Consider the following 22,252-nt stretch of genomic DNA (forward strand, 5'->3'; position numbering starts at 1 on the left):
TAGCATGTTAACATGCTAGTTAGCATTTTTAGCAAAACTGCTAAAAATAATTAGCTAGGTTAGCTAAGTAACATGGTTAGCATAGTTAGCATGTTAATTAGCATAGTTAGCATAACTGCTAAAAATGATTAGCTAAGTAATATGGTTAACATAGTTAGCATGCTAACATTGTTAGCATGCTGATTAGCATAGTTAGCATAACTACTAAAATGATAAGCTTGGTTAGCTAAGTCACATGGTTCACATAGTTAGCATGTTAACATTGCTAACATAGTTAGCATGTTTAGCAAAACTACTAGAAAATGTTAGTTAAGTTAGCTAAGTAGCATGGTTAGCATGTTAGCATTGCTAGCACTGCTATAAAACATTAGCTAAGTAGCATTGTTAGCAGAATTAAAAATCTTAGCATAACTGCTAGTAAACATTAGAGCCATTCCAACTTTCAGTTATCGTCAAATATCTACCTATACACAGCCATTAAACTATTTGAATATCAATATTCATTCAACTTCCAGTCTGTCAACAACTTTTAAACTATTTACCTTCAACTTTTAAATGGTCTACTTTTAAACTATCATTAAACTATCTATTAAACTAGCTGTCTATCAACAACTTTTAAACTATCTACTGTCTATCAACAACTTTTAAACTATCTACATTCAGCTTTTAAACAGTCTACTTTTAAACTATCAACTTTTATTAAGCTATGCAACCACCATGTCTATCCTAGCATCACCGTAGTAACCATCTCTGTATTATCTGTTTTAACTATACATGATATTTTACATCACAACTTTAGCATTTTCATGCACTGGTAATTCCTTGGAATTGCATTTCTAGTTTCTTTTGTTGTCTGTCTTGTATGGTGGCACGGGTGGCGACTCCGCTGCTCCGTCCGACATTTTGCCTTTTGTTATGTGTCAATGTTTTGTGTGTGGAGCTCTTTGGGTTGCACCTGTGCATGTGAAATGTGCTATACAAATAAAACTGACTTTAATTCAATTTCTTCTCCTCGCTCTTGCGTTCTTGGCTCAAGCTAATAAGCAATATCGGATATCCACAACAGCCTCGGAGCGGTCAAAGCCTTTTCTGGGGGAGTGCCTCTTACTGACTAGCACGCTTAGCTGCCAGTGTATTTTTGCTATCTGGGCAGTTTGACACGTCAACCACAAATTCTGGTTAAAACCATGCAAAAAAGAGACCATATTTAGATATGATCTAGAAATGCCTCCGTCTTATCTGGGTCCAAAGAGGCAAAGTGGAAAACTGTCCTATGGTCAGATCAATCAAAATTCTGCCTTCATCGACTTACCACCCAAACTCAATGCCCAGTTCAAAAGCCAGCATCTATGATGGCATGGGGGTGCATTCGTGCCTATGTAGAGCCCTATGATTTCCACAATGTGGAAAACGAGGACGGAATCTAGACAAAACAGCAAGCACAGGCTTGCCATAGGAGTGTCTCTGCCTGAATGCCAAATGACAGTGTTAAGCTTGTTGCCCAGTAACCATAATGCCATAGGAGTGTCTCTGCCTGAATGCCAAATGACAGTGTTAAGCTTGTTACCCAGTAACCATATTGCCAATATTCACATTCACCATGTGAGTTTGCTTATCTAACTAGATGTGTTAGATAGATAGATAGATAGATAGATAGATACTTTATTGATCCCCAGGGGAAATTCAAGAAAACATCTAAGCGAGAAGCTCCTGATAAGCCATGTCAATAAACAACATTTATATTTAACTTCCCAGATGTTCTCAAAAGCATAGGTTGAGTGCCTTTTGGGCCATTCAAATCATTTGGGCAGACTTTATATGAAGATGGACAACAGTGAAGCAGTGATTCACGTCACCTAAGTGAGCATGAGTTGATTTTATTAACAGCTAAATTGCTGCCGCAAGACAAGCGAAATGTTTAGATTCCACTTCCTGCTGAAAAGGAACAGGACAGGAAATGATGACATAACACATTGGCTGAAGCAATAGGGTAAGGCCCAGTGGAGCAATAGGGTAACGCCCAGTGGAGCAATAGGGTAACGCCAGAGAATGTCTAATAAGGGGAGAACCTTCACTCTCGGAACTCTTCCGGTGTGGTACTGCATCTAGGGGCGCTCGCGGGCGAGTCCAGAATGAATGGAGGTCTATGGAGCTGTACCCCTCAAAATCCACTTTTCTCGGGATATTATTTTTTTTCAAGTAATTTGAATATTGTATTGGAAAGGGGAGGCAAAGACAATACACTTGGTTGAGTATTTATATTTATACTATAGACTATATGCATTATATTTATACTATAGACTATACTGTATTATATTTATACTATAGACTATATGTATTATATTTATACTATAGACTATATGTATTATATTTATACTATAGACTATATGTATTATATTTATACTATAGACTATATGTATTATATTTATACTATAGACTATACTACTCAAACGGCACCGAAAATCAAAAAATCCAGTGGAAACTAGATGGCAGAAGTGTGTAGGCCTATTGTATTGGAAAGGGGAGGCAAAGACAATACACTTGGTTGAGTATAGGGTTGCAAAGGGGCGGAAAATTCCGGTAAATTTCCGGAAACTTTCCGGAAACTTACCATGGGAAGTTAAGGTGGGGAATTTTGGAAATATTCCAAATTGGAAACTTTCATGGAATTAAAGGAAATTATGGGAATTAATGGGAATTTACGGGAATTAACTGGGAATTTTGGGTAATTCATACAAACTGTTTCATATACAAACATTAACATTTTGTTTCGTAATAAGCAATATGATTTTTTATGTTCGTATTTTCGCTTAAGCTTAGCATACAAAGCTAGTTAGTATGCTAGCGGGAATCCCATTCTCTGCCTATGGTTTACTAGCGTGCTAAACTAGCAACACTGAACTGTCCAAGATACACCACACCACTCAACAACAAAATCTGATTGGTTGGAACATTTTTCCCCCATGCATATAAACGCACCATAGGTTTCCTTTATGTCTAGCAGCCTATGCCGATTGCTGTGTGCATGTGATTGACATATGTGCAGGGTAGAAATTCGACTGAAAATGCATTAAATCAGGTTGTAACTAATATTAGACTGCAAGATGGGGTTTTGTCCACTACATTTAAGTTCCCTGTTATAGACTAACTTGCCATATTAAAAATTCCCAGTTTATTCCCATTAATTCCCGTTTCTTCCTGTTAATTCCCATATATTCCCGTTAATTCCCATGGAAAGTTTCCAACTTTGAAAATTCCCAGAATTTTGCAACCCTAGTTGAGTATTATATTTTTTAAAGACACTTATTTATTCTAAAAAGCCTTTAAAACGTGTCAATGACGTCATTCATTAGCATGATCATAGCATAGCATAGCATCAATGCTAGCGTGTTATGGGCAACAACGACCAGTGTTTCCTCTGTGTTGATTTGGTAGTGGCGGCCCCCCACGGTTTCATTTTCTTCCCCCACGGTATCAGAAATGGGGCAGACGTACAATAGTCGCAGTTGCCTTTCAAAATTCATTGTGCAGACCTGTTGTAGATTCTCCAAATATACAGCTCAATCACAACTGAAAATAATGCCTCATTGTGTGTGAATAGAGGTGAATACATATAATTGTTTGTGTTGCAGCGAAGTGTCAGTTGTCAGTTCCGTGGGACGGAGGGGGGGGGGGGGGGTTTCGGACAGGCCTGCCCCTACTGCTTAAAAAAATCCTAGAGGAAACACTGAACGACCCAACCTGTAAGAAAACGAAAGGACATGACTCCCGGATTATTTCACTTTTGATTGAAAATCCATATCCATTTTGCGAAAAATAAAATAAAATCTGAGGGTTTCAGTTGTTAAATAGGTGAAAACAACAAATGTAGCCATGTAGCTCCATAGGACCCCATGTATTTTGGACTCGCCCGCGATCGCCATCTAGGTGAACTCTGGTGAACTGCAGCCAAATTCGGTTTGTATGGGATTATTAGAGAGTGGGGAGGCTCTCCGTAGACGGGCTCTGGTAACGCCCAGTGGAGCAGTAGGGTAACGCCCAGTGGGGCAATAGGGTAACGCCCAGTGGGGCAATAGGGTAAGGCCCAGGTAAGGCCCAGTGGAGCAATAGGGTAACGCCCAGTGGGGCAATAGGGTAACGCCCAGTGGGGCAATAGGGTAAGGCCCAGTGGAGCGTAAGGCCCAGTGGGGCAATAGGGTAAGGCCCAGTGGGGCAATAGGGTAAGGCCCAGGTAAGGCCCAGTGGAGCAATAGGGTAAGGCCCAGGTAATGCCCAGTGGGGCAATAGGGTAAGGCCCAGGTAAGGCCCAGTGGAGCAATAGGGTAATGCCCAGTGGGGCAATAGGGTAAGGCCCAGTGGAGCAATAGGGTAATGCCCAGTGGGGCAATAGGGTAAGGCCCAGGTAATGCCCAGTGGAGCAATAGGGTAAGGCCCAGTGGCTGCAGGACAGGTCATACTGCTTCTGCGAAATCAACTGCAAAGTTCAACTGTTGTATGAATTGGAACGAGCTATGATTGCAGCTATGGTTTTCACATTCCCCAGATAGCAAAGGGGCGTTGAGGGGCGTTGAATCCACGTTTGTTTGAAGCGGCGGAGGTTGATTCAACGTGGATTCAACGCCCCTGTGCTATCAGGGTCTGTTCCTCATATTGTTGTTTGGTGGATTAAACTGTAAAATATGTCAGATAATTTCAGATCACCGAAAAGAATGAAAAGAATATTGGTATTTGCACATTGCATTTTTGCACATTAGTATTTGCACATTGCATTTTTGCACATTAGTATTTGCACATTGCACTTTTAGACTTTGGTAGATGAGTTTATTTTTGAAGTGGAACCTACTCTTATATTGTGTCTTGAAATTGAACATTGTTGAGAAAGTTAACCTTGGAAGTGATATATGTGAACATGGATATGTATAACAATGTAAATGTACTCAGGTTTTGGGCATTGTCGTGGGTAATATACAGACTATGGATGTACTGTAATGTATGTGAACTTTGATGTGAGGACTTTAGACTGGATTATATGGGAGCCCAGATTGTTAATTGGGTGGTATCTTGCACTAATTGGTGTGGTCATGTGACCTGGTAAATCACCTATATCACCTGTCGGTGGCATGTGGAGATTAAGAGTGAACCTGATGAAGCATTGGCGAAACGCGTCGTTCACTAAAAAAATAAACCAGCAAAGAAAATCCACCAGTGTGCGGTGATCCTTCACTTTCCTTTTAATGAAAAGAATATGCTCGCTTCTTTCCATATATGGTTAATGCGCATCCACCAGTGTGCGGTGATCCTTCACTTTCCTTTTAATGAAAAGAATATGCTCGCTTCTTTCCATATGTGGTTAATGCACATTGAATATGAGCTCTGTCTGCCCCTGGCATGGAAACACATTTACTAATTAGAAAACGTCTGCTACCACGGAAGCACATAAACATGTCATGTTTACCATTCTTTTACTGCTAGGTCAACATTCACAATCAAAAGGGGACAAAGGGAACCAAAGTGCAGCAAAAGTGAAACTAAGTTGGTGGCCGCATTCCATGATTCAGATCCACTTCAAGCTCATTAGTTTCTTCCTTGCTACACCCTTCCGCCAATTCTTAGTAGGTCTGAGATTAGAAAAACAGTGGCAAACAGACAAGCAGAGGTCATTTGAGGACATAGTTGGCAGTGTATGCTCCCTGTATTACACTGACAAGGACTGAGCCGTATAGTGTCGCCCTCTGGATCAAGCCCTTTAAGAACCGTGCTGTGCTGCACTCTCTAAAGCCCCAAGTGGCCTATACGATCCCAACCGCTATACGCTCTCCGTAGCTCAAGTTTATCATTCGCACTGGACACGATCGTTTCCTCAACAATATAGGCGACTGGTCGAGATTTATTCTCATTTGGCGACTGGTCGAGATTTATTCTCATTTGCCGTTGCAGGAGTGGTGGTAAATGTATCCGTAGCACTCGCTGCAACATGTCCGAGTGCAGAATCCCTCTTCATCGCGCAGTTCAACACACAATCAACAGCAGGCCTTGCGGGCACGAGTGTCAGTCCATGTTAATCATGTTGTATTTTGAGTAGGCTAAGTGTTCAACATCAGTGTTCAATATGGATTTAATTTCAATCACAGCCATAACTTAGATGTTTTTTTGTATTTAAGGGAGAGAACTCGGTTGGGCGGGGAGCACACAGGCGTCTTTGGACGGGCCTGGCCCCCTATGACACCGACGTTGACTACAATTGAAATGTTTGAAATTCCACCGGGTATTCTAAACTTGCCTAACCAGTTTTCTTATTTATTTCGCATCTCGTATGTTGGTATTTTTCAGGGCCAGTGCTATTTGTTTTGGATTGTTTGGGATTGATAAGATTGTGTTGGAATTTTAATACACAAGATTTCACATAAAATCCTCATTTTAATGAGCAGTAATAATAATCATAGGGATATAAAGCATGACACATCTCTATGGTGCTACTTGACATTAGCTGCCCTACCCTGCGTACACAGCATCACTTTTAGTGGGTGGTCTGATCACTGACCAATCACAAGGCCCGTGTGCAAAAGCCTGAATAAAAGGGCTTATAATCAGATACATCATGACTTCATGTGTTCTGCAGTACAAGGTTGCCTACAGACATCTTTCAGGTAATACTTCTGAAGAATTTAATTACAGGTCATCTAGTGTTTTGCTTAAAATATGTCAAAAAGGGGGAATTATGATTGGCTGAGGCTGTTTCACTATTTGTCCCCTGAATGTGAGTTTGTCTGGTTTATTTGATTGAACGGATGCTCTCTATTCTGTGTGCAATTTGCTTAGTACATAACAAACTTAAACAGACTTTTCCCTTTTCCTTCTTTGTGTCAAATATATATTTAGTATATCATGAGGGATATGACCATTATTCTTTTATAATTGAATGTGTCATTATGAACTTCATAACACAAGTTAGGCATTCATGCTCAGGAATGGCCCAATTCAGCCTGCTTTTGGGTTTTGATGTGTGCATATGCCATACACACATAACATAATAACATAGGACTCGTTTTGATGTGTGCATATGCCATAACATAATAACATAGGACTCGTTTTGATGTGTGCATATGCCACATACACAGAACATAATAACATAGGACTCCTGCATTCAATGCTTCTCTCCTTGGTTTAGCAGTTATACAAATATTACTTTCAAAAACATGCAAATTCTTGAATTTCCCCTGGGGATCAATAAAGTATCTATCTATCTATCTATCTATCTATATAAATATTTGAAAATTTGGAAATATTTAGATATCAAGACATTATTCATAAATAAGTATTACATGTACATATTTGAATTCATCTCCAAAAGTAGCCCATATCCGCGACATCAATTTAAATTTAATTTGTTGACGCATATCTTCACTTACAATTTTCTTCAAAATAATCTACATGCAACAGTGGGTAATATACCCTTAAGATGGCTATCTGCGCCGCTACGGGTGGGTTGCTTACCAGTTTATGTTTTTAAATGTGACAGCCATGTAAAATAAAGGCTTTTATACATTTTTGGATACTAAGAGTGACTTGGATTTCCTCCTTTTTCAAATGACGTTTGTAGGCTATTCCCTACACCAAAGAGAACCTTCAATTATTTTCTGCAATTCCTGAGCACTTTGGATTGTTCCTTATCCCAATCGATATGAATTTGAATGGAAAATCTAAACCACAAATTATATTATTGTTACAAAGTTATGAATTGTTATCAACGTCTTGTGGTGCGTATGGGCGTGTCAGTGTATATGTGCGTTATGGCAACGTGGGAAATGTCTTGACTTTGTTGACTTTTTTTTTTAAACAAAGTCGTTTCAATGACAGGTGACAATCCTCTCCTTCTGGGAGAAATATAGTAGCACTTGGCAATTGTAATCAGGTTCTTCCATTCGTCCGTCCATCTGAGTCTGCGTGTCTATGTCTCCTCTCAAACTGAAATAGTCACACTAGTCCGATGTAGACAAAACTACTTCAATTATATAGGCCTACCGTGGGAACAGTCGGAACAGTCCGATTGTTATTTTTTCAACACCATTACTTCCGTACACACCAAATCCTTCAAACCATCTTTCAACACGTTCTCCACAAACCCAAGCTCTCTCTTACCCCACCTCACGTTCTCCACAAACCCAAGCTCTCTCTTACCCCACCTCACGTTCTCCACAAACCCAAGCTCTCTCTTACCCCACCTCACGTTCTCCACAAACCCAAGCTCTCTCTTACCCCACCTCTGACATTACTGTCATCTGAAGTGTACTATGTTTACTTACCCTCTCACGTTCTGTTTTGCATTTTCTATTTCATATCTCTGTCTTTCCTTTTCTCACTAGCATCATGTTGCGAGTCAGTGTAAACGTCAAAGGTGAGTGGGTTGCGCTGATGTGCGGTGAATCCCTCCTCAAGCTGGGACAAGACGCCATCGCACGTCGTGGTGCCGCACAGGGAAAGTTCAAGCTGAGACGGTGCAGTGACGGTGCCCCGCTGAATCTGGACGAGCCAATCAAAAATGCGCTCCGCAACAACGACTTCGTCGACCTCGGTATTTATGTTTATATCTAAAACAAACTGTCTCCAGAGATATCTGGTACATAATAGGTTATGTAATATTCTTGTACTGGACTAAAAAAGAATACATATTTTATCAATCAGTCCGAATCAGTAAGGCATCAGATTCAATGTGATAAAACAGAATTAAAAATAGGCCTAGCATGATTTTTCTGCACCAGAAGAAGCAGGGTGCTTATATTAACACAGAAAGGTCTTTCATATTTTGCAGTGATGGAAGGAGACTGCTGGTCATACCCAACTCTTCCATTGTTTTCTGCGTATCCTTTTCAGCATGCTCAGTGCTTTATGTCTAGTTTGTGCTCTGTGTGTGTACCAGTGATTTGCACTCTGCCTTAACCAATACTGTACATAGTGCCCAGACAACCTGGAAGGAACCAACACAGGTTTGTGGGGTTATACATTCATCCATTCTCTTACTGATTAATTCATTCTCTAGTTTATTTGTTCATTATTTATTCTCTAGTTTATTTTTTTCACTTAGCCAAATCTTTTCCAATCATTCATTTACCCATTCAAGGGTTTGTTTATGCAATTGCAGGTTAATATGGGTTATGTTCCTTTCTGTCTTGCAGTACATCGCTCTGGATGGAGAAAGCCTCACCACTGAAGACCTGGTCAGATTGGGAAAAGGCCTCTTAAAGATTAAGGTACAGACCAGCTGACCTGCTACTTTCACAGAGACAGATGTCCAGACTACATAGAGAATGCATTCACTTCACAGTACTTGAAAGTAAACTCTCTCTCTCTCTCTCTCTCTCTCTCTCTCTCTCTCTCTCTCTCTCTGTGTGTGTGTGTGTGTGTGTGTGCAGCTTACTGAAGAGGCTGAAAAGAAAGTGTGCGACTCCAGGGCTGTCATTGACTTGATTGTCAAAGAGAACCGAGGTGAGGTGCACACTCTCACCCGGCGCTTGGTGCAAAGCGTGACCCAAAGCTTAGCTTATTCTTAACTTACACGTGACCCAACGCTTAGCTTATTCTTAACTTACACGTGACCCAAAGCTTAGCTTATTCTTAACTTACACGTGACCCAAAGCTTAGCTTATTCTTAACTTACACGTGACCCAAAGCGTAGCTTATTCTTAACTTACACGTGACCCAAAGCGTAGCTTATTCTTAACTTACACGTGACCCAAAGCTTAGCTTATTCTTAACTTACACGTGACCCAAAGCTTAGCTTATTCTTAATTTACACGTGACCCAAAGCTTAGCTTATTCTTAAATTACACGTGACCCAAAGCTTAGCTTATTCTTAATTTACACGTGACCCAAAGCTTAGCTTATTCTTAAATTACACGTGACCCAAAGCTTAGCTTATTCTTAAATTACACCCAGTCAGTGGTGGATATGGCTCCATGCGCTCCACTTTTATTAAACCTATTAAGCCCTGGGGTGTGGCAGAAGGTGTGGTCTGGTGCATGATCCAAAAATCGCTATCTTCCACCATCTAAAATTCATTACGCCACTGACCAAGAAAAGCCTGCTTTTTTCAGGCTATGTTTTCGTTGGTAACCCTAACCCCTTGTCAGTCAATAGTGAAAGTAATTAACTGTGTAGAACTGTTTGTCGTTGACTATGAGACTACGGTGGAGTTGGTTTCACTTTGCCTATGAGTTCTAATAATAGACGAGTGCAGATGCATGTAGGCTATACTCTGCTCGTCACAAACAGGTTTCAGTAAAGCAACGTTTAGTGGAATCCCTGTTCCATACGGTCTTATGTGCAAGCAGAGGATATGGGTGATATGACACCCACAGTTTTGACGAGACGGTGATCGTCCCCCTCACTTTTGATAACAAAAAAATGGCCTACACGCTAAATAATAGCCTATACACTAGGCTAAATAAAACTTCTCATAAGCTAACAGCCGTACTGATAACCAAATAAACCACTATTATTTATGTTTAATAACCAACTCAACTAGCCCAAGCCACTCCTTATCAACTCGTTTTCACTAATAAGATGAGTAGCTCTTACACCACATTTAAGTTCTAAAACATTTATTTCAGACATCATTTACAAGACACAATTAATTTACTTGAGTTACCTTGGTGCATAAACCCCTCATAGACAGTAAAGGTATCACAGTATGGGATACTTATCTAATAGCGTGCAGGGAGTCCTAAACAAAGACATAGTTTTGCATTAGAATTGTGTAAGCTTAAAAGCTGAGACCTCCTACATAGCAAGCTGGTCTGAGGGCAGATCTGGCATTCTGGCAATTTTGGCAAGTTTAAAATATTATGATGGTCGACAGTGGACCAGAAGTGGTGGTCCGATAGCTGCATTGCACTATCTGGCTTTTTGCTCACAATTTGGTCCCAGAATTTGGTTAGAAAATGTCTCCTGCACCCTGCCGCTGATGCGCTGTTTCAAGTTGCGCTGCTTGCTGTTAAAGGGAATGACAGATGTCGCTCTCATTGGTTGAAAGGATGTTACGCCCAAAACACACCCATGACTGATTAAGAAACAGAAGAACACACCCATGACTAGGGTTGGATATCGTTTGGGTTTTATCCGATACCGGTGCTAAATCAATACTTTTAAAACGGTGCCGGTACTTTGTTTTTAATTTTTTTTAAATTAAAATGGTCTAAAGCATGAATTGCTTTTTTTTTTATTGATAAGACAATTTTGAACATGAAATTGAACTGTTATGTTCAATTTACTATCAATATCTCATTGCTCCTACGAATAATACATTTAAATGTTAAAACAGCTTGCCATGCATGCACACACAATGGTGAGCTCTGCTTTCAAGTTTACCCAGTGTAGGCGGTTTGCCATAAGGTATTGTTAAAACCGCTTGCCATAAAACTGCCAGGTCATGGACAAGGCATTTGAAAGCAAGCTAAGCTAACAGGGACTCTATTTTCCAGTTAATTCAGTGTGTTCCCAAATGCTTCAAGACATTTCTTGTCTTAACCCATAACACGCAGTAGTTTTGAACATGTTAGGCTACATGTCGGTGTTGAAGTGTTTAGATTCCCAGTGCTAGCCTAGTATTTTAACAGCAACTATGGCTATTCGCTAACACCAGTCAGCTGAGTTTAATTAGCGATAACGTACGGAGATGGTTTCGTAGCCTCTTTGACAGCTCAGTGACATCAAGTATGTAACCTACATATTTATGTTTTTGCCAGCTAACTTTTAACATGATCTTCATATTCATTGTGATGCTATATGGGCCTCATGCACATGAAAGATTAATATCATGCCATTATGTTGTTTAACACACCGTGAAATAAAGTTTTCACCTTACAACTTTGCTGATAACATTTCAAATAAATGTCAGTTAGCGCATTATAAGGATATTGTGTAATGTATAGGCTAGCTGTTGACGTTGTTTCATAGCCTTTTGCTTGTGTGTAGTTAAGCCCACTGCTAGATTTTGACAGGAGCTTTAAAGCAACACCAAAGAACTTTTCATCTGTCGCACGCACTATTTGTTTATCGAGCACCGGCTTTGCAAATAACAATGTCCACAGACAAGGTAGAATAAGTTGCATGATTTTATGAAAGTACGATGTATTGCGACATCAGATGCCAGTCAAATTTGTAGTTTCTCATGTCTCATTCCATCGAACTACAGATCCGCTACCCGATGCAGCAAACTTACATAGTGCGGTAATAGCCGATAGAGGGCCGCGAAGCGAATGCAGAAAGTGCCGTTCACCCTGTTACGAGTTGATGAACCACTGAAACGATTTTGGAAACATTATTTTAAGGTACAAAAAACTCTTTGGTGTTGCTTTAAAGTAGAAGCTACTTGGGCTCACACAAGCTGTCAAACACTGTCCACTCGCCTATGTGGTGCACCCCTCTGGTTTAAACATTTAGTGTTTATCATATGTTAGCTCAAGGCCGTAGTCATGATGTGAACATTGGGGGGGACCAAATCTGTGGTGGGGTCTGTGGGACCACCAAACAGAATTTCAATAAATTTCCTACCATGCAAAAAGTATTATTAAAAATCACAAACAAGTCGTTAGTTAAGTCAGTCAGTTAGAGTATTCCAAACTTTTGACGGATATAGGCATGGCATGGATGGATTATGAACCCCTGGGCACAGATGCCCCCCACCCCTCCTCCAGATAGAGGGGTCCTGAGGCATTCTCCCTCGGAAGATTTTTTTTTTTTTTAAATGACCCTTTAAATTATGACTTCTGGTGCAACTTCACACAGAGGCTTGGGCTTCAGGACCTCCTGAGCTCTTGGGCCCAGTAAGCGCATTCAGTAGTCCATTCCTGGACCTGTGGTATGACTCCATTTGTCTTCAAAATGTATACTTAAAAAGAAATGACAAACTAGAGCAGGGATTCCCAAACTGTGGTACGCGTACCCCCGGTGGTACGCGAGCTGCTTCTAGGGGGTACGCGAGATGAAAAGGGCTATGGCGGACATTTTAAATCTTTTGTAATTAATTAATGAATAAATACATAATTTCGAATCAGGTCATAATGATAGGGGGGAAGGAGCAAAGCTAGGAGTTATTTCAGATGGGCAAGAAAGGTAACATTAAGCTAGGCTTTACATTTAACAAACTAAAGGTAGTCTTTCTAGGCTGTATAGCCTAATGTTGTCCAAACGAATACATCCTTGTCAGGCGTTGCTGTAGGCCTATTATAAGATATTGTATGTGGATGTAGTTAGGCTACTATGACCAAATGCACCTAAAACCGGGAAATGGACAAATATTGTCAACGCGGGGGGGGGGGGGGTTTATGTGTTGGATGGTGGGGGTACGCGAGCCGAGTCGGAATGTAGGCGGTGGTACGCGGGGGGGAAAGTTTGGGAACCGCTGAACTAGAGTATCTTTGTTAACCTCTATATTATTACACAGAATGTGGTTCTTTGACTTATTACTTACACCTGAAGATTTTTTTTAACTAAGGCTTAGACTCATAGGTTTAGGCTCATAAGAGTTTGTCTTTTAATTTAGATTTTATTATGCTGGCGGCTAATCACACAGTTTTAACGTTGAAAGGGACAGGATTCAGGAATAGGCTACTAACACAGGCCCCTCTTCTGTCTGACTCACCTCATGTTACCCCCTGCATTATAGACTGGCTTCTGACAGAAATTACGTTTTGTGCCAACATGTAGAAACACTAGGCCTACTACAGCCATCTAAATAATATGCAAGATGCAACAACCATTTCTAAGAGCCCTATAAACGGCAATTTCTGGCAGTACTACTAGCATATGAATGCATTATTTATGTTGAAAGACATGTGAAAGAAATGAATGACACAGGCTTTCACAAATGCATCATTTAAAATAAAACGTTTCACTTTCGCTATCATTGCCAGAATAGGCTACAATGGAAAATGTTTCAAAGTTCCCTTTGAGTCTGATCGGCTCCAAAAATGTATGGGATTTCCTTAGCCTGTGCTACACCTTTCCAACAAGTTTTGTGAAAATTGTACCGGTATAGCTTTTGCGAAATTGTTGACAACCCTACCTCACGCAGTGAGGTGCAGTAAATGGAAGCTTTCAATAGCGCACGCCACTAACGAAAAAACGGAAAACCACCAGGACAAACCACTCAGGGGTGTAGGCTACTCTGGAACCATCACTAGGTCACTAATTTGTGCGTAAGTTACGTTTGATTACATTTCAGATGGTGGTGCGTGTTGGTTTCCTGTAGGCCTAGTATAGCGCTTTTTTCTTTCTTTATTTTTCTATGTCCGTATATTGGGGGGGACATTTTAGTCATATTTGAATATTTGGGGGGACACGTCCCCCTCAATGTCTATGGTGACTACGGCCCTGTGTTAGCTAACTGTATCTGGATGTGTTGCTATCAGAGCAAGACGTTAGAGATGGCGCATGACATGCAGTGATGCCTCGTATATATTGTAACGTTTAATGCACACGACACCAACGTTGTTCAATGGCAGCTTTATTGGCTCACGATCGAGGGCAGGGACTCCAACACAGATTACAATACACACAGGGCAGGTCAAGGAAACACACATACTACACCAACAGGGGAGGTCCAGCCCCCCACACGAAAAGGAACACACATGAGGGATAACTAAAAAGGGAAACAGGTTACGATAAAAACACCAACTTTACACTTCTAACTTAGGGGAATAACGACATAAACCCCCCGATTGTTCACCCTCGTGTCCCAGCATGCCTTTCGCTGGAGAACGCTAACACAGTCTTTATGCGCCGACGCTACAATATATATATATATATATATATTTTTTTTTTAAACGCTATTTAAGCACCGAAATGAGGCACCGAAATCCACGTTGTTATTCGATGCAGTTACTACCGTTTGTGTCGGCACCGGTGCCATATTAGAACCGTGTTTCGGTGCCCAACCCTACCCATGACTGATTAAGAAACAGAAGAATAACCCTTTTGAACAGTGCGCCCGACGTTTGATAACAAAACCACCACGAATGTGGCCTGGACTCACCCCTAAATGTATTTAAGCTTTTCGCCACTGTGATCACCAAAATGACCCTCAGTGTCTGACACAAACCTTAGGAAACGCAATCACATGGTGTAGTGGCTGTCACTGGAGCGGGTGCATGATCTGTGTTGTGCTGTGTTTGTTTCCTTGTAGTTGTATACGGAATCAGCACAGGCTTTGGGAAGTTTGCTCAAACTACGGTCTCAAGCGATCAACTGAAGTAAGTTTGTATCAAACAATCATTTGTATTGGAGTGAAAAGCCATTTTGTTTCTAATTTACCATTTCTAATGATTACCTTTGCGACTTTTCCATCTGTGTGTGTGTGTGTGTGTGTGTGTGCGCGTGTGATTTTTCAGGGAACTTCAGGATAACCTGGTCCGGTCTCACAGTGCTGGTAACTCATCAATTTATCCTTTCTGTTCTATAATACTCTTCAAGATCAATTTATCCTTTCTGTTCTATAATACTCTTAAAGATAAATTTATCCTTTCTGTTCTATAACACTCTTCAAGATCAGCATAAAGATGCATGTGTGTGTGTGTGTGTGTGTGTGTGTGTACATCTCTCTCTCTCTCTCTCTCTCTGTGTGTGTGTGTGTGTGTGCGTCTACAGGTGTTGGTGCCCCTCTGACTCCTGAAAGGACTCGCATGCTCCTCGCTCTCAGAATCAACGTACTGGCCAAAGGCTACAGTGGCGTTTCCATGGAAACTCTTCAGGGCATTGTAGCTGCCTTCAATGGTGAGGTCTCAACCTGTTTATCCGTAAATCAAGCAGCATTCACATAAGTGTATTTGATATCAAAATTTCAAAATGAATGTATGTATCTTTGTGTGTGTGTGTGTGTGTGTGTGTGTGCATGTGTGTGTGTGCGTGTGTGCGTGCGTGCGTGCGTGTGTGTATTTGCGTGCGTGCGTGCGTGTGTGTGTGCGTGTGTGTGTGGTGTGTGTATGTGCGTGTGTGTGTGTGTGCGTACATGTGTGTAGCGTCGTGCCTGTCCTGGGTACCTGAGAAGGGTACAGTGGGGGCGTGTGGGGATCTGGCTCCTCTTGCCCACCTAACGCTGGGGCTGATGGGAGAAGGACTCATGTGGTCTCCACAGAGCGGCTGGGCCGACGCCAAAGCTGTGGGTACCCCTCACACTCCATCCCTCTCTCTCTCTCTCCCTCCCTCTCTCTCTCTCTCTCGCTCACACTCCATCCCTCTCTCTCTCTCTCTCTCCCTCCATCCATCCCTCACTCTCTCTCTCCCTCCATCCCTCTCTCTCTCTCTCCCTCACACTCCATCCCTCTCTCTCTCTCTCCCTCCATCCCTCTCTCTCTCTCTCCCTCCATCCCTCACTCTCTCTCTTTCCCTCCCTCCATCCCTCCATCTCTCACACTGTGCATTTCTGCATTAACACTGTAAAAAACAGATTACGACACAGAATACTATTCTTACTGCAAAGAAACACTCAAGACCATGTGATGTAACATGTGGGACACACACACTCATAGGTAACATGACTGCACATGTTGTCTCCACACACACTCATAGGTAACATGACTGCACATGTTGTCTCCACACACACTCATACGTAGGTAACATGACTGCACATGTTGTCTCCACACACAGGTGCTGCTAGGCCACGGACTAACACCCATCATCCTGAAACCCAAAGAGGTAACGAAACTTGGTGTGACGAACAGCTGTCTGCTTATACACTGAAACTTGGTGTGACGAGCAGCTGTCTGCTTATACACTGAAATGTTTTTTTATATCATTCTCATTCGAGAATTCACAGTATCAGCATCTATAAGGGTAGTGATGGCAACTGTAGTCACAGTATCAGTTTGTGGAGTATAAACACGGCAGCTTATAAGTTTAGAACTGTCATGAAGTCATGAGTTTGCATTGCCCACCCAGCTGTATTGAAATGTTTTAGATGTATTGAAATGTTTTATGAAATGTTTTAGCTGTATTTAAATGTTTTAAATGTATTGAAATGTTTTAGATGTATTGAAATGTTTTATGAAATGTTTTAGCTGTATTGAAATGTTTTAGCTGTATTGAAATGTTTTAGATGTATTGAAATGTTTTAGATGTATTGAAATGTTTTAGCTGTATTGAAATGTTTTAGATGTGCCTTGTTGCTCTCCCTCTCTTCCATTCTCTCTCTCGTCTTGTCCCTTCAGGGTTTAGCTCTGATCAACGGGACTCAGATGATCTCATCTCTGGGTTCGGAGGCGTTGGAGAGAGCACAGGCCATCGCACGCCAAGCTGACATTGTGGCTGCCCTCACCCTGGAGGCGCTCAAAGGGACCAACAAAGCTTTTGACAAGGGTACGCACTGATGTGTGTGTGTGTGTGTGTGTGTGTGTAACATTGTGGCTGCCCTCACCCTGGAGTCGCTCAAAGGGACCAACAAAGCCTATGACAAGGGTATGCACTGATTGGCCATCTTTGTGTCTATATGCTTTTTTGTCTGCATTTGTGACATCTATATGTTGTGTCTTCTTTGTATGTGTATGTGTTTGTGTGTATGTGTATGTGTGTGTGTGTGTGTATGTGTGTGTGTGTGACATCTATATGTTGTGTCTTCTTTGTATGTGTATGTGTGTGTGTGTGTATGTGTGTGTACTGTATGTACATGTGTGTGTGTGTGTGTAACATGTTCCCTGTTCATTCTCAGATCTCCACGCTGCGAAGCCTCAGCCCGGTCAGATGGAGGTGGCCTTCCGTATGCGTTCTGTACTACCCTCATCCGTTCACACTTCTGAGATCACAGGTGAGTCTCTCTCTCTCTCACACACACACACACACACACACAGGCCCTTCACCCTTCTGAGATCACAGGTGAGTCTCTCTCTCTCTCTCTCTCACACACACACACACAAACACACACAGGCCCTTCACCCTTCTGAGATCACAGGTGAGTCTCTCTCTCTCTCACACACACACACACACACTCATACGCTTGAAATTGTGAAATATGACCTTGTCAGTCGACAAATCCACATGCTCTGTGTCCAGGGAGAAAGGTATAAGCCAAGTAGTTGCGGAATAAAATACAGTACAGCAATTAGGACTTACAGAAATAAACTGTACACATACATATACAGTAAATATATATGTTGATAGGGTCAGTGGGGTCCTTCACAATGCTGAGGGCTTTCTGGATGCCTTTTGCATCGTAGAGGTGCGTACTGTATGTGTGCATGTAAACATCTGTTTAATATGTCTCCTGCAGGAGGTTCATATGATCGTGTTCAGGACGCGTACACACTGCGTTGCTGTCCCCAGGTGTGGACACACACACACACACACACACACACACACACAAAACACACTCACACTACTGTAGTCTCGGTACATCTCTCACAGGTGCATGGTATTGCAAATGACACCATTGCCTTCACTCACTCTCTAACACACACACACACACACACACACACAAACACACACACACACACAAAACACACTCACCTTACTGTTGTCTCGGTACATCTCTCACAGGTGCATGGGATTGCAAATGACACCATTGCCTTCGTGAAGAAGATCCTGACCACTGAGCTCAACAGTGCTACAGACAACCCGGTATGCCCACTCATGTCCTCATCAATGTGCACCATGTGGTCCCATTACAGCCTGCACTACACCATGTGCTCCCATTACAGCCTGCACTACACCATGTAGTCCCATTACAGCCTGCACTACACCATGTAGTCCCATTACAGCCTGCACTACACCATGTGGTCCTATTACAGCCTGCATTACACCATGTAGTCCCATTACAGCCTGCATTACACCATGTGGTCCCATTACAGCCTGCATTACACCATGTGGTCCCATTACAGCCTGCATTACACCATGTGGTCCCATTACAGCCTGCACTACACCATGTGGTCCCATTACAGCCTGCACTACACCATGTGCTCCCATTACAGCCTGCATTACACCATGTAGTCCCATTACAGCCACACTTTATCAAATACTACAGATGAGGCTGTTATATCTACACATAATCTAAAACTGCATCCACCCACACCTAATACTTTGCATCTATCCATTATTTAATACCCCCACCTGATATTGTTTCTTCAAATACCCCAGCCACGTACAATATATCTGTTTAATAAAATGTATAATTATGTCTAGAGTGTGCATATACTTCCTATAGGCACATATCTATCACTGAATGATACATTTGACCTGATTGATAAACTGATAATTCCTACAGCTGGTGTTTGCTGAGAGGGGAATCACTATTTCTGGAGGAAACTTCCATGGGGAATACCCAGCAAAGGTACGCAAATCCACATGCACATACTTTACCCTGTCACATACATAAACATGAAGGGTCAGTTTCTTGTAGCATAGTATTTTAGTTTTTAACAGAAAACATCAATGAAAATCTCCACTGCACTGAAAGACTTTTTTCTTCAAAAGAAAGACTTTGGTGTAGGACTATGCTTAACCTGTGCATGGAAAACTGGCCTATAATATACTATCACACACAGAAATGAAACAAAAAAATAGATAAATAAATATCAGGATTTTTATTCAGTCATTCGAACATTAGTGGGGTAAGTGTTGCTTTTGGCCTATCATATACTATCACACAGAAATGAAACAAAATTAGATTAGATTAGATTAGATTAGATAGCACCATTTTTACCCTTCTCTTCCTTTACTCTCAACACACCTGCACACACACACACACACACACGCAGGCCCTGGATTACCTGGCTATAGGTGTGCATGAGTTGGCCTGCATCAGTGAGCGACGCATTGAGAGACTGTGCAACCCCTCCCTCAGTGAGCTGCCTGCATTCCTGGTTAACGAGGGCGGCCTCAACTCTGGATTCATGATCGCGCACTGTACCGCCGCAGCTCTAGGTGTGTGTGTGTCTGTGTGTGTGTGTGTCTGAGTGTGAGTGTGTGTGTGTGTGTGTGTGTGAGTGTGTATGTGAAGATACAATACAACCTGTAAATATGTGAAGCGTGTGTTACTGACATACTGGTGTGTGTGTGTGTGTGTGTGTGTGTGTGTTTCAGTGTCCGAGAATAAGGGGCTGTGTCATCCCGCCTCAGTGGACTCTCTGTCCACCAGTGCGGCTACTGAGGACCACGTCTCCATGGGGGGGTGGGCCGCACGCAAGGCCCTCAGGGTGGTGGAGCACGTGGAGCAGGGTAAGACCCCCCTGGACAAAGAGAGAGAGAGAGACAGAGAGAGAGAGAGAGAGAAAAGTCACCATAATCTTTAGTCTTCTGAGTGATGTTTATTTTGATCATGTGTTTACCATCACAACCAGTGTATGACAATGCTGCTACATTCTGTCTCAGTGTTGGCCATTGAGCTGTTAGCTGCCTGTCAGGCCCTGGAGTTCCGCCTCCCTCTGAAGACCACACCCCCCTTGGAGGAGGTGCGCAAGCTGGTCCGCTCTGTGGTCAGGTAAGAGAGAACACAACAGCACCTTTAAGAGTAAAAGGGTCACTTTAAAGTGTAACTCTGTGGTCATGTAAGAGAGAACACAACAGCACCTTTAAGAGTAAAAGGGTCACTTTAAAGTGTAACTCTGTGGTCAGGTAAGAGAGAACACAACAACACCTTTAAGAGTAAAAGGGTCACTTTAAAGTGTAACTCTGTGGTCAGGTAAGAGAGAACACAACAGCACCTTTAAGAGTAAAAGGGTCACTTTAAAGTGTAGCTCTGTGGTCAGGTAAGAGAGAACACAACCTCAAAGAGTAGCTGAACTCTGTAAGAGCAACAGAGCCACTAAAGAGATCTGTTTTCCCATCAGGCCTTGGGACAAGGATCGTGTCATGAGCCCTGACATCGAGGCCGCACACAAGCTGCTGCTGGAGGAAAAGGTGAGCAGTCTCTCTCTCTCTGTCTTGGGGTTGACCCTCCATATAGGTGAGCAGTCTCTCTCACCCTAAACTCACGCAGACCTCCACTGTCAGCTGCACTACTCTATGGAGCAATGCAGATCTCGTCTCTACCTACTCTATGGAGCAATGCAGATCTCGTCTCTACCTACTCTATGGTGCAATGCAGATCTCATCTCTACCTACTCAAGACTGGTTAGAAACAGCCGCACTTCTCTATGGTGCAATGTAGATCTCGTCTCTACCTACTCTATGGTTCAATGTAGATCTCGTCTCTACCTACTCTATGGTTCAATGTAGATCTTGTCTCTACCTACTCAAGACTGGTTAGAAACAGCCGCACTTCTCTATGGTGCAATGTAGGTCTCGTCTCTACCTACTCAAGACTGGTTAGAAACAGCCGCACTTCTCTATGGTGCGATGTAGATCTCTCTTTCTCTTTTCCTCCACACTTTTAAATACACAAACTTGCACAGAGCTACACACTCACAGAGTCACTGACTGCACAAATAGTCATTTTTATACCCTTTCAAGTACAAAATAACTTTGGCTTGTCTGTAGGGACATAGTATCACAGAAGTGTAGTATTTTGAACCCGAGTCTGAGTCAGTAGCTTAAAGTACTGTAGCAATTTACTTTGATGTAGAGAGCTTGCCCCCAAGGCTATCACTATAATTTTGACCTCTGAACCTATGTCTGACCTGTGGTGACCTCTGAACTTTGCAGGTGTGGGCAGCTGTGAGACCTTACATGGAGAAGTACTTGCAGAAGGAAGGTCGTTAGAGAGTGTGGATGCTGACTTGCAGAAGGAAGGTCGTTAGAGAGTGTGGATGCTGACTGCCAAGTCCGGTTTATACATTCAGGCATCGACTGATTTTTTTAAAAATGTTTGTCCTAGATAGACAAATGACTAAGTGTGAATCATCTAAAGCCTTCTTGTAAAAACGTCTAAATAATTTTCAAAATGATTAGCAATTTTATGGCATGGTCTGTATTGATTCCAAGTTTATTATTTTGTGATATAAAAGCACAAACTTTATAATACCTGGTAGACATAGGGCCCTATCATGACATTCTAAAGTGCATCGTCACTCGTCAAAAGTCTATTCAAATTTAGTAGGATGTCCAGTTCACATTGGGAGGGGTTTCGTTCTCAAAAGTGGAGCGCATGGCGTAACAAGGTGTTCCTAGGTCTTTTAATCAGTCATATGGGTGTGTTTGGGGCGTAACATCATTTTAAACCAATGAGAATGACATCTGTCATTCCCTTTAACGGCGCAATGCGCGATATGTCAAATAAATGCATCGGTATTTTGGCATTCAATGGCGCATTTGAAGGAGGCTGCTTGCGAGA

The 22,252-nt window shown here is 42.0% G+C and overlaps 1 protein-coding gene across 1 annotated transcript; it reads left to right on the forward strand.

Annotated features, from left to right (window-relative positions):
- Nucleotides 1-6,565: 6,565 nt before the first annotated feature.
- On the forward strand, nt 6,566-22,047 carry LOC143142092 (histidine ammonia-lyase-like). Its single transcript, XM_076302774.1, has 21 exons — nt 6,566-6,647; nt 8,364-8,572; nt 8,810-8,858; nt 8,954-8,984; nt 9,174-9,248; nt 9,411-9,483; nt 15,182-15,248; nt 15,387-15,424; nt 15,643-15,768; nt 16,014-16,153; nt 16,642-16,689; nt 17,202-17,349; nt 17,699-17,794; nt 18,257-18,309; nt 18,523-18,603; nt 19,247-19,312; nt 19,740-19,905; nt 20,065-20,199; nt 20,353-20,461; nt 20,811-20,880; nt 21,625-22,047. Exons 1-21 carry the CDS (start codon nt 6,607-6,609, stop codon nt 21,679-21,681), a joined length of 1,878 nt encoding a protein of 625 aa, XP_076158889.1. The 5' UTR covers nt 6,566-6,606; the 3' UTR covers nt 21,682-22,047.
- The last annotated feature ends 205 nt before the right edge of the window (nt 22,048-22,252 follow it).

This window comes from Alosa pseudoharengus, unplaced genomic scaffold (assembly GCF_046254945.1).
Source record: "Alosa pseudoharengus isolate Yale_2024_CS ecotype anadromous, Long Island Sound unplaced genomic scaffold, YU_APseudo_1.1 YU_APseudo_1.1_scf_24, whole genome shotgun sequence".
In the NCBI taxonomy this organism is placed as follows: domain Eukaryota; kingdom Metazoa; phylum Chordata; class Actinopteri; order Clupeiformes; family Clupeidae; genus Alosa; species Alosa pseudoharengus.